This window comes from Marmota flaviventris, chromosome 5 (genome assembly GCF_047511675.1).
Source record: "Marmota flaviventris isolate mMarFla1 chromosome 5, mMarFla1.hap1, whole genome shotgun sequence".
NCBI lineage: Eukaryota > Metazoa > Chordata > Mammalia > Rodentia > Sciuridae > Marmota > Marmota flaviventris.
Window position 1 is genome coordinate 117,095,442 of NC_092502.1, and position 13,069 is coordinate 117,108,510.

At 32.2% G+C, this 13,069-nt stretch overlaps 1 protein-coding gene across 6 annotated transcripts in view; it reads right to left on the reverse strand.

Moving 5' to 3' along the window:
- The window catches only part of Kif2a (kinesin family member 2A), a 70,955-nt gene that overhangs the window by 16,418 nt on the left and 41,468 nt on the right, over positions 1-13,069 (reverse strand). For all 6 annotated transcript variants that reach the window (XM_071612572.1, XM_027938169.2, XM_027938167.2 and 3 more), the window contains exons 7-16: positions 12,223-12,318; positions 10,637-10,691; positions 9,674-9,836; positions 6,855-6,945; positions 6,655-6,718; positions 6,021-6,112; positions 3,415-3,557; positions 2,906-3,110; positions 1,786-1,896; positions 1,191-1,258 (exon numbers count right to left, since the gene is read on the reverse strand). In XM_071612572.1, coding sequence (XP_071468673.1) covers positions 1,191-1,258; positions 1,786-1,896; positions 2,906-3,110; positions 3,415-3,557; positions 6,021-6,112; positions 6,655-6,718; positions 6,855-6,945; positions 9,674-9,836; positions 10,637-10,691; positions 12,223-12,318 — 1,088 coding nt within the window. The remainder of the gene's footprint in view (positions 1-1,190; positions 1,259-1,785; positions 1,897-2,905; positions 3,111-3,414; positions 3,558-6,020; positions 6,113-6,654; positions 6,719-6,854; positions 6,946-9,673; positions 9,837-10,636; positions 10,692-12,222; positions 12,319-13,069) is intronic.

The following is a 13,069-nucleotide window of genomic DNA, read 5'->3' on the forward strand; positions in this document are numbered from 1 at the left end:
GGAATTTTATCTCTACATTAAAATCATAAATGTAATAGGTGATAACAAATTTAAAACTATGTAATCACTCATTCAAAACAAGAGTAGCAGAGGGGAGCTATAGAATAAATATACCCATTCATGTCCAAGGGCATGTCATGACTCCAAGAAATAAACTGCTTTAACAGCCTATAATGCATTTTGTCCTTCCATCGCTAATGACCCAGTTGTTTAAAGTTGGACACATTACAGACATGAATAACAAGATATAATTCATATAGAACACCAGAAAGACTATCACTTGTCACTCAAACTTTATATTTCTTATATATAACATTTAATATCATCAGGAATAATTTTTAGCTTATAGCAAAACAATTAAAAGAAATATATACTGGCCCTGTAGCTTTCATTTATTTGTCTGTCTCAAGAGGAAGAATTTGCATAATTTAAGTAAAGTAAAATATTACAAAATATAACTTTGAAATGGAAAAACACAAACATGTTGTAGTACAGAAAGGTCACTTTTACTAAAGATAACAGCTGCTTCTCTAACTATACAACACACTTGACAAAATATTTTTGTTAAGCAAAATTAAGACAATCTTCATATTAGAAATAGTTCATAAAGAGGAATTTTATCTCTACATTAAAATCATAAATGTAATAGATGCTAACAAATTTAAAACTATGTAATCACTCATTCAAAACAAGAGTAGCAGGGGGGAGCTATAGAATAAATATGCCCATTCAAGTCCAAGGGCTTTTCATGACTCCAAGGAATAAACTGCTTTAACAGCCTATGATACATTTTGTCAACTCGTTTTTACAAATTGAAAAACTGATTCTAAATATTATCACCTTAAATAATAAATGTGGTCAGGCAAAGTAGCATACATCTGTCATTCTAGCAACTTGGGGGACTGAGGCAGGAGAATCACAAATTCAAAGCCAACTTTGGCAACTTAGTGAGGCCCTATGCAACTCAGGGAGACCCTGTCTTAAAAAACAAAAAGGGATGGGGATATAGTTCAGTGGTAAAGTACCCCTGGCTTAAATAAATCCTCAGTACCGAAAAAATATAATGAAAGAATAAATCTATAAAATATTTTTAAGAACAATGTACTATAATCTGCCCTACAACAAGATATTATATACTGCCCTATTTTAGAATTAGATTTCAAATTTCGTAATAGAGAACCATCTCATACCTATTTGCATATCTTAATGTATTAAGAGTATTTTCACAGGATGCCATTCCTGGAGATATCGTGGCAATCTACAGGGGGTGGGGGAAGGAAAGGCGAAGATAAAACGTCATAAATAATCCAGACAATAATACTAAAAAATAGCTCATTTAGGTCTAATCTTAAGTGGGTATTTAAAAATTTTACTTGCTATCTTTTACCCATAATCACATAATGATACAATTAAAATGTAAGCAACTCTCTGAAACACCATGAAATGATCAAACTCCAGCAGAAAATGAAGGCAAACACAGGGAACAATACCAAGTGACTACTCCCTCCTACTTCTTCTAACAGCATCTTGCCAAAGGATAAACCCTGGTGCTGTCACACAGGATAACCAAAACCTAATAACAAATTATACATTCATGATATATATGAGATAATTCAGATGTTGGAAATAATATAATGCTTTCTATCAGACTGGCAGGGACACATCTTAAATATCAACTGTATCTAGGATTCAAATGATTGTAACTAATGTACATTAAAATTTTCCATAGATATTGTATAGTTATTACTTTAGGATTAAAATGAAATATAACAAAAATAAACTTACCATGCAGGTACGAGAATTTTCACCTATGAATGAATCTCTTAACACCTGAGTGAGTTTACTTGCTCGGAAAGGAGTATGAGGTTTGTTTCTACCTAAGGCTCTGATGCACTCCTGAAATTTAAGAAAGCAAGACTCACAGATTAGACTTTCTTAAAAAGAGTGATATTAAGTAACATATTTTAAGAGGTCTTTTATGATGAGTCTAACATTTACGGTCTGATGAGCTCTGAAAATTCTAACAGTTTCACAGCATTGTGAAAGTGTTCCCATGAACGCTAATTCAAGAAAAAGATCAAAAACAAGCAAACAAAAAAAAAAAAACTCACAAAGTCTGGGGGTGTAGCTCAGTGGTAGAGCACTTGCCTAGCATATATGAAGCACTGGGTTCAATTCTCAGCACCACATATAAATAAGTAAAGGTCTATTGATAACTAAATTTTTTTTAAAAACTCACAAAATCTACTTTATTATCCTTTCAAAAAATACTCTGGAAACAATGGCTAATGTTTAAATGTGGCAGGCAACAGGATAACTGTAAAATGTTAAAATTTCAAAGTGGCATTACATAAGAAAAAAATACAGAATATTTTACTATAAATCTTTCTAACCTTTGCTTTTCTAGTGAAGGAAAAGATAATATATACCTGGCCAGACTTTCTGAAAACCATTCCACATTTTTTTTCTGAGAAAGTTATTTCTTAGTTCAATTGTATGGTTCCTTACCCTACCCAAGAAAATATATCTGATGAAGAAGGCTTTTTAGAATCTATCTGGGCAGCCTCAGAATTGAATTGGTGTGCCAACCCATATACCATTTTATCCCACCAGTTTGAAAATGTGTTTTTATTGGAAAAAGTAAGTACTGTTATCTGGCAACTGAGTAAACAAAATTAAAAAGCAGGGCTGGGGGCTGTAGCTCAGTGGCAGACCACTTGCCTAGCATGTGTGAGGCATGGGGTTCTATCCTCAGCACCACATGAAAATAAACAAGCAAAATAAAGGCTTGCTTGCTGTCCATCTACAACTATAATAATAATAATAATAATAATAATAATAATAGTAATAATAATAATAGTAATAGTAATAATAGACATTTCATAATTAAATATATTTAATTTACCTTGAGTGCTAAAAGGCTTTTATTAATTTCAGCACCTTCAAGCCTAGTTTGCCTGTCTGCACTGGAAGTATCAGCTCCTCTTTCATTTCCAGCCAAATCGATGAGAGAAAACTTGCCATGTAGTTTTCCTTTTCTTCGAAGTATAATCTGAAACACTGCATGGCTCCGAGATGAATGTGCATTTGCAGATGTTTGACCAGATGTTCTATAATGTGATTAAGGACATGTTGATACATTAAAATTTTAATTTACATGTTAGCATGACATCTTCATTTTAAAAAGCAATAACAAAAATCTATTTAGCCAGTTTTTACAATTTAAATACAGAAGAGATACCAGATTGTTACAACTTTACCTAGCTTTTCCTAACTGTAGTTATGATATCAATATAATAGATGTCAAAGAACAAGGAATTTTACTCCCAAGGTGCAATGGAGAACCTCCTTAGTTTGTGTTTGTGTAACAATTACCTAAAACTGAAGTTTCCCTTTCTTAATTAATATATTTACCTGCAACTGTTGCCTATATCAATGAGTTTCAGTACATCTTCAACACATTTAACCTCCCGCTCCTGTAGGCCCACCACTTGAACTTGTTGTTTTCCATCTTCTAGAACTCTTAATTTTGTTTTCCTATTTAGCAAGTCAAATACCTATGAAAAATCACATCCATTTTAGAAAACTAGCTTTAAAATAAACAGAAGCAGTTCTATAACAATGGGTCACTCAGAGCCTAAAAATTATTTTAGAGAGGAAAGTAATAATTATATTAGAATAATAAAGCTCAACATATTAAGGGATTCAATGACATTTTAAAAACCTCAAGACAGAGTATAACATTCAAAATCTATATAAATTTTGTGACAGTAGCTCTAAAGCAACATGAATGTGCTCAGTTGACACTGAATTGAAAATGTTATTTCAATTTTAAAACGTTTTTTTAATTTATTCTACATGACAGCAGAATGCATTTCAATTCATGGTATACATAAAGAGCACCATTTATCATGTCTACGATTATACACAAAGTAGAGTCACACCATTCGTGTCTTCATACATGTACTTAGGGTTATGATGTCCTTCTTGTTCCATCACCTTTCCTACTCCCATGCCCCCTCCCTCCCCCTTCCTCTCCCCTTTGCCCTATCTAAAGTTCCTCCATTCCTCTCATGCTCCCCACCATCCCTATTATGGATCAGCATCAGAGAAAACATTCGACATTTGTTTTTTGGGGATTGGCTTACTTCACTTAGCATGATATTCTCCAACTCCATCCATTTATCTTTAAATGCTGTGATTTTTTTTCTCTTTTAATTCTAAGTAATATTCCACAATGTATATATCCACACACACACACACACACACACACACACAACATTTTCTTTATCCATTCATCTACTGAAGAGCATCTAGGTTGGTTCCACAATTTAGCTATTGTGAATTGTGCTGTTATAAACATTGATGTGGCTGTGTCCTTATAGTATGCGGTTTTTAAGTCCTTTGGGTATAAACCAGGAGTGAGATAGCTGGGTCAAATGGTGATTACATTCCAAGTTTTTCAAGGAATCTCCATACCGTTTTCCACATTCGATGCACCAATTTGCAATAACACCAGCAACATATGAGTGTGCCTTTTTTCCCGCTTCCTCACCAACACTTACTGTTGTTTGTACTCTTGATAGCTGCCATTCTGACTGGAGTGAGATGAAATCTAGAGTAGTTTTGATTTGTATTTCTCTAACTACTAGAGATGAACATTTTTTCATATATTTGTTGACTGACTGTATATCATCTTCTGAGAAATGTCTGTTCAGTTCCTTGGCCCATTTATTGATAGGATTATTTATTTTTTTGACAATTAGGTTTTCGAGTTCTTCGTAAATCCTGGAAATTAGTGCTCTATCTAATGTGTGTGTAGTAAAGATGTTCTCCCACTCTATGGGCTCTCTATTCACCTCACTGATTGTTTGGGCCTACTTTTTTGTTCTATAAGGTACAGGGACTCTGGTTTAATTCCTAGGTCTTTGATCCACTTTTGAGTTTTGTGGATAGTGAGACAGGGGCTTAATTTCATTTTGCTGCTTGTGGATTTCTAATTTTCCCAGCACCATTTATTGAAGAGGCTATCTTTTCTCCAATGTATGTTTTTGGAGCTTTTGTCTAGTATGACATAACTGTATTTATTGTGAGTTTGTCTCTGTGTCCTCTATTCTGTACCACTGGTCTAACAAGTCTACTTTGGTGCCAATACTATGCTATTTTTGTTACTAATGCTCTGTAGTATACTTTAAGGTCTGGTATAATGATGCCACCTGCTTCACTCTTCTTTTAAGGGCTGCTTTGGATATTCTGGGTCTCTTATTTTTCCAGATGAACTTCATGATTGCCTTTTCTATTTCTATGAGAAATGGCACTGTGTCATTGGGATTTTGATTTGGAATTACATTAAAACTGTATAGTGCTTTTGGTAGGATGGTCATTTTGACAATATTAATTCTGCCTATCCAAAAACAAGGGAGATCTTTCCATCTTCTAAGGTCTGTAGTTTCTTTAGCAATCTGTAGTTTTCATTGTAGAGGTCATTCACCTCTTTCGTTGATTCCCAAGTATTTTATTTTTTTGAGGCTATTGTAAATGGGGTAGTTTTCCTAAATTCTCTTTCAGAGGATTCATCACTGATGAACAGAAAGAAATGCCTTTGATTTATGGGTGTTGATTTTATATCCTGCTACTTTTTGCTGAATTCATTTATTAGTTCTAGAAATTTTCTGGTGTAATTTTTTGGGTCTTCCACGTATAGAATCATGTTGTCGGCAAATAGTGATAGTTTTGAGTTCTTCTTTTCCTATCCATATTCCCTTTAATTTCTATCATTTGTCTAATTCCTCTGACTAGAGTTTCAAGAACTATGTCAAGTAGAAGTGGTAAAACAGGGCATCCTTGTCATGTTCTAGTTTTTAGAGGGAATGCTTTCAATTTTCCTCCATTTAGAATGATGTTGGTCTGGGCCTTAGCATAGATAGCTTTTACAATGTTGAGATATGTTCCTATTATCCCCAGTTTTTCTAGTGTTTTGAACAAAAATCATAAAAATTTGAAAAAGAGTTCCAACATACCTTTCCACTATAAATTTCAAAAAAGGTTGCATATACTTGAAGTTCTAGTTTCTTATAGTTTGGCTTCTTTAGCATTAAAAAGACATCTCGAGCTGTTAAGAATTTCATGTACAGAAAATTGTTAAGAAGTGGCAAATATTTTTAAAATGCAATTTAAATGTTCTATCTGTAAAGGAGTCAATAGATAATCTTTACCTAGGATGATAATAGCATCAATACTAAAAATGAAAATTAAAGCAAACATTAATTTGACAAAAAAGTACTTTTAACAGAAGTGATTCTCCTTCACATTCTATAAGGCAATGCTACTACTTATTATTATAAATTACCTAAAATTATACATAGGTGGTCAAAATAAGGTCATTCTTATAACCATACCAAATAGAAGCTTTTTATAATGCAGCCATTCAACAATTTACACTAATCTCCTACAATGTGCCAGATTATACCAACAAAAATGTAATCGGTATTTTTGTCACCAAGTTTAATCTTATAGATCTTTTCGATCTGACAACCCACTGGCATAATGTCCATTAAGCATAGTATTAGAGTTGCTATTTTAAAACTTTCTTTCAAAGTCACTTGAATAATATCCAAGGAGAATGTTACAAATTACATATAAAAGGACACTTACCTGCTAATGCATAAATTCCTTTAGAACAATCTTGGTTCTTTCCTGAAAAGTCACCACCCATAGTCTTTATTTTGAAAAGAAAATAAATAATAATAGACATTATTCAGGAATACATCTTAAGAATTTGATTATAGAATTAAGTTATAAAGGAAAATAAACTATAGTATCATGCTGCGATAAAATTTTAATGAATTACTTACATGAGTTTTTCCACTTCCAGTCTGCCCGTAAGCAAAGCATGTAGCCATTCCCCTTTCAAATATAGTTTCCACTAATGGTCTAGCAGTAAACCTTAAAAATAAAATGCATCAGTCAGAATATGTGACAAATACTTAAGCAAATACATAAAAGTAATACCAAATAACAAAGTTTATGGCAAGGTTTTTTAAAAATCTCTATTAAAAAATTTTAAATAACCATGTTAAGAATTCCTCAATTTTTTTTTTTGTACCAAGGATTGAACTCAGAGGCACTCAACCACTGAGCCACATTCCTAGCCCTTTTCTGTATTTTATTTAAAGACAGGGTTAACTAAGGTACTTAGGGTCTCACTAATTTGTTGAGGCTGGCTTTGAATTTATAATCCTTTTGCCTCAGCTTCCTGAGCCACTGGGATTACAGATACGTGCCACTGTACCTCGCTTAAAAGTTTTTAAGGTATAATTTCATAATAAACATTGGTGGGAATAATAAGACAAATATAATAAAAATAAAAAATAATCAATTACAATTTTAAAACAGAATAAGAGTGTAATCTCAACAGAGAAGGGTCAATGGGGGGAAAAACTGTATAAACATTATTTTTAGACCTTCTAAGTAAGTAGAAAAACAATTATTACCTTGACTCTGGGCAAATAATTTATACTTGGGGAAAAAATATAAAAAAACTTACAGGGGCTGGGGTTGTGGCTCAGTGGTAGAGCACTTGCCTAGCATGTGTGAGGTACTGGGTTTAATCCCCAGCACCACATAAAAAATATTAAATAAAGGTATTATGTCCATCTACAACTAAAAAATACATATATTTAAAAAAGCAAACTTACTTATAGGACACTTGAGTTCTGAGCTGATAGTTTTGATTCAGGACAAGAATACCAAAATATATGGCTTAGATTGCTTCTCAAACATATTGGTAAAATCCACTGTTAAAATAAAAAGGGGGGACTGGGGATGTAACTCAGTTAAAAGCATTACCTAGCATATGTGAGGTCCTATGTTTGAACCTTACCACCACAAAAATTAAATAACATAAATATAAAATAAAACAATATAATGGTGAAGGATAAATACTTCCTCACTGCACATAAAGTGTATGTTAGAAAATAAATCTACAAATGGAACACTTTGGATAGCTCTGCTTAAAATTTTCAAGGCCAAATTGGAAAAGGTACAAAACAAAAAGAAAAGGAAAAACCTCTGGTCAAAAAGAACTAGAAATAAACCTGAAGAGTGATCAGATCAAACTTTAAAAACATTTTATATATATATATACACACATACATACATATATTTATAAACACATATATGTATTATATATATAATTTCTCAATCCATAAAAATATGAAAGAGAGAGGATAAATACTGATAATGCTAAGAAGCGTAAAATGCAATGTGAAATACAAACTGTTTATTAAATCTATCATATACAGAAACATGTTTATAATAATTACTTAAAAACTATTATAAAAGTCAAACTGCTTGGGTTGGGGTTGTGGCTCAGTGGTAGAGCACTTGCTTAGCACATGTGAGGCACCAGGTTTGATCCGCAGCACCACATAAAAATAAAAATAAAGATATGTGTCTATCTACAACTAAAATAAATAAATAAATTTTTAAAAGTCCAACAGGCTTAAATTTTATGAGGCAGGGGTAGGAAAGTAAATGAGGACAGAATTGTATTTGCAGAAAGCTAACAAAAAATTGCTATTACAATTCTCTATTTAAATATATTCTTCCCAATATATCTAGCATTAATATGTTCTTTAATTTTGTTCATTTTACAACTGAACTCCCAGTTTACTGGATTAAGACCAATGAAGTTGGTCTTAACTATATTTCATATGTAGTAATACTTTCAATTCTTAAGACTCTTGTTAATTCTTCTGCTTTCTAAGCATCTGTATAAAATAAAGGGAAAAAAAAAACATGGTACATTCAAGCAACTGCAAAGCAGTTTTACATAGAATAAAATAACAATGTGGCTAAAACTAATGTTAGTTACTAGAAATGAAACTTTGCAAACTGAAAACGATCTACATTTGACAAGAATGTGGGATATTCATGTATATAACTTTGAATTGTCTATAAGCTGAATACATAAACGTAATAAGCGCAATATTAAAACCATATACCCCAAAAAAACTACCCTTAAGCTTAAAGATGAAAATATTAAGCAAACGTTAAATAGTAGATATAGAATGTTTTTAACTTAAGTGGCAGTAAATGCTAAATACTTTTAAACAAATGATGATTAATGTATAACAACAGGTATTTCAAATTTATTCCTAGTGCAGGGATTAAAATGTAAAGTTCTCTTCATACTACATTCCATTACTTAAGGGTTATAACAATGCTTTCCAGAAATTTCTTCTCCATGTATGGGGTGTGGGGGTAGGGTGGGGTGGGGGTGTGTGTGTAATAAGTTAATTAGCAATTGGCAAAGAAAAGTATATTTTGGGGAAGCATTAAAGAGAACAAGCATTAGTACTCTCAGAATTTGGGGGGATTTTTTAATATTTATTGTTTAGTTTTAAGTAGACATAACATCTTTATTTTACATTTATATGGTGCTGAAGATTGAACTCAGTGCCTCAAGCATGCTAGGTGAGCATTCTACCACTGAGCCACAACCCCAACCCCAATATTACAGAGTTTTTTACATTGTCTTTATTTACACTCAGAATGAAAAAGCATATTACAGCTCTATAGAGCTACATCAAATGCAATTTAAGTTTCAGGGAAGTGGTGAACACACGCACGGTATAGGAACAAGATTCTGATTTAAAACAAATTCACCTACCTGTAAACCATTTCATTAGGAGCTGAGTCATCAAAGGCATAATCAAAACGAAATGTTTGGTTTTCTAGGTACCTTGTTAAATCTACTTTTTGTTTAGGTTCATGTACCATCACAACATCTTTACTGGGGATTGTGATTACATCAAGATCTTTCATTTGAGTTTCTAAAAAAATAAGTGAAAATCATTGCCCATTAATTCTCATAGCATTTAAATTAAGGTACCTAAGTAGTAAGATTTGGGGGGGGTGGGGGTGGGAAAGGGGTAGTACTGGGGAGATTGAATACAGGGGTACTCTACCACTGAGTTATATTCCTAACCCTTTTTATTGTATTTCAGACAGAGTCTCACTATGTTTCCCAGGCTTGGCCTCAAACTTGTGATCCTCCTGACTCAAACTTCCTCAACCAGCTTAAGTAGTAAGAATTTAGATAAAAGTAGTAAAAATTGTAAGAATTAAGAAAATACCTCATAAAAAAATTCAGTAACTCAAATAAGTTAAGGCTATTTCAACAACAGTTTAAAACAAGATTTCTGTAAAGCAAGAATCAGAAATGGCTTTTCTGGGGGGGGGGGGGGAACACAGGGGGCAGTATCTGGGATTGAACCCAGAGGCTCAATCCTCAGGTTTTCTTTATTATTTTATTTTTGAGACAGGGTTTTATTAAATTGCTAGGGCCTCACTAAATTGCTGACGCTGGTCTTAAACTTGTGATCCTACTGTCTTAGCCTCCTGTTTCACATAGATTTTTAGTGTGCACCATCACCACCATGCCTGGCCCAGCTGGCAATGATTTATAGAAGTGACAGACCAACAGGTGTAGTCATAGAAATCTGCATAATAGTTAACATACAAATGAAATTATTTACATTGAACTTTTCCAAACCAATTTGATTTGTACTATTATTAAGATACATTGCAAATAAGACAAATTCAACTTTATAGGGTTCATTAAGCACCATACCTTTTTTATTGAGTGGTCGTTTTCTTACACAAACACATATTCTATGTTCATCAATCTAGGAATAAAAAGTCTTATTTAAGTGATTATCAGTGGTATATAAAATGCCAGAAAGTCAATGTAATTCTCTCCATCAGTTTTATAAATATGTAAGCAGCATAAGTAAGTTCAAAAAACAAATTAGCTTTGCTTAAATTTAAATTTTAATACTTGTCAGGCACAATTATTTCTAAAGTTCTGAGTGTAATGGAAACTTGCTCATTTTCTTTTTCGTAAACCATTACTATAAGTTAAAAAAAAACCACTTTTTTTAAAAAATATTTGAGGGGTGGGGTACTGGGGATTGAACCCAGGGATACTCTACCACTGAGTTACATTCCTTGACCTTTCATTTTTTATTTTTTTAATCAGTTTTTTTTTAGTTGTACATGAATACCTTTATTTTATGTATTTATTTTTATGTGGTACTGAGAATTGAACCTAGGGCGCCTCACATGTGCAAGACAAGTGAGCTACAACCCCAGCCCTACGTAAAAAATTTTGTAGAGGGTTCTAATGTTCTTAGCTTTAAGTTTATGTCAAGAAGGTGCCTTATTCACTTCAAGATAAATTGTATACAGCTAAAGTAAAAATTTTATTCTATCAACTAGCATATTTCCAGGATGATAAGAAAGTTGTTTGCAAAGATCACTATAGAAAAAAAAATGGATTCTCAAAAGATTACCAAGCAAAATTTGAACAATTTCATAAATATGACAACTATTTTGCACAAATTTTATTTTCATAAAACTTATGTTCTCATAAGATGAAGCAGGGATTGAAAGCCAGTAACATTTACTATCATCAGCCCATTTCAGAAAGTTGGTCAATTTGTTGTGAAACATGAGCTCAAGATACAGGAGGTAAAAGACATGGAGGACTAGCAAGGACTGAAATATATGGGATACAAATGTTGTGACAATTTTATGAAATCCTATATAATACATAAGCCTAACACATTCTATATATGCTAGGTCAGATGGATTATTTTTCACATTACACATAAAATTATTTTCTGTGCAACAAATTCTCACCCCTCAACAGGAAACAAGCAGTAAGACTACAGAAAAATTTTCAGCACTGGAGTTTTGGTCCACTGCAGCTCCTCAACAACCATCATTTACTGTTAAAAGCCAGAATAATATTTATTTTCGAATAACAAATTAAATAATAATAAAATGGAATGATAGTGAAATCTACAGTCCAAGTCAAAGACAAAATAAGCTTATAACTGAAACCAAATTACGAGAGATGATTAGAAGGAAACTGGTTCTTATGTCATTATCTTAGCTATTGTTCTGCCCTTCCAAAGGCATGCTTTTCTTTGAAAAGGGTCATCTCTATGGGCAGCACCTCTAGTATTTAAAATTATGGAAGATGTACAGAAAAGTAGATGATTTCTTGATTTTCCTCTTAAAATACAGGAAATGATCCCCCAAATGGAAAAAACATTTAGCTAAATACAATAGGAATTTTGTAGGTATCAATACACGTTTTTTATTGATAGCATAAACACTCCCTCAGCAATAGTTTAAAACAAAGAATCTTACAGGATCTGCTGTTGTTAGTGGTCTATAATCCAAACTTCCTCTAAAGTCTCTGATCATACACATAATTTCATAATTCGGATTTGTAGCATCAACATCCTATTAGAAGACAAAGCATTTGCCATTTATTATAATAATGCTATATTTGTTACATTTATATTACACGGTTTGAAAATTCAATTAAGTATCATTTGTCATAACTAAGACCCAACCTGAACTGAAAATGTGGTCTATGATAGTTCAGAGTTCATGTTTATTATGTTCAGATCACTTTGATAGCAAAAATACAATTCCATTAGTAAACATGTATCCTTTTAACTCCAAAGAATCATTCTTAAAACCACCTTTAACTATATACCAAAAATCATCTGTTATATACTTAATCCTAGAAATTGAAGAAGAGAAATAGCACTCATTAAAAACAATGACAAAACTCTAAATTTGAAATACTAGAAAAATTCATTCTTAAATTCAAATTCTTCTTCTAAGCAATTCAAATTCTTCTGTGTGATTCATCTAGTGTTTCAGCAAAGTGGAATGTGAATTCATTTAGATTCATGTCCTATATTTATTGACTCTCTAAAAGTAATTTTTAAAAAACTCTATCATATTACAAAACAGCTAAAAAGCAATAGGACATAGAACTTAAAGAATCAAAAGCCAAGATAATTTTTTAAAAAATGTTTTAACTTTAAATCATCAAATGCTAATTGCAATTTACCTTTTTGCTTCAAAATCGCAAAACTTCAGATTGTTAAAAATAGCATGCCAAACCATGAAATAAATGACTGAATATTCTAAGTCAGATTTTTTTCATACATCATATTCAGAATTGCTTTGAATGTAAATT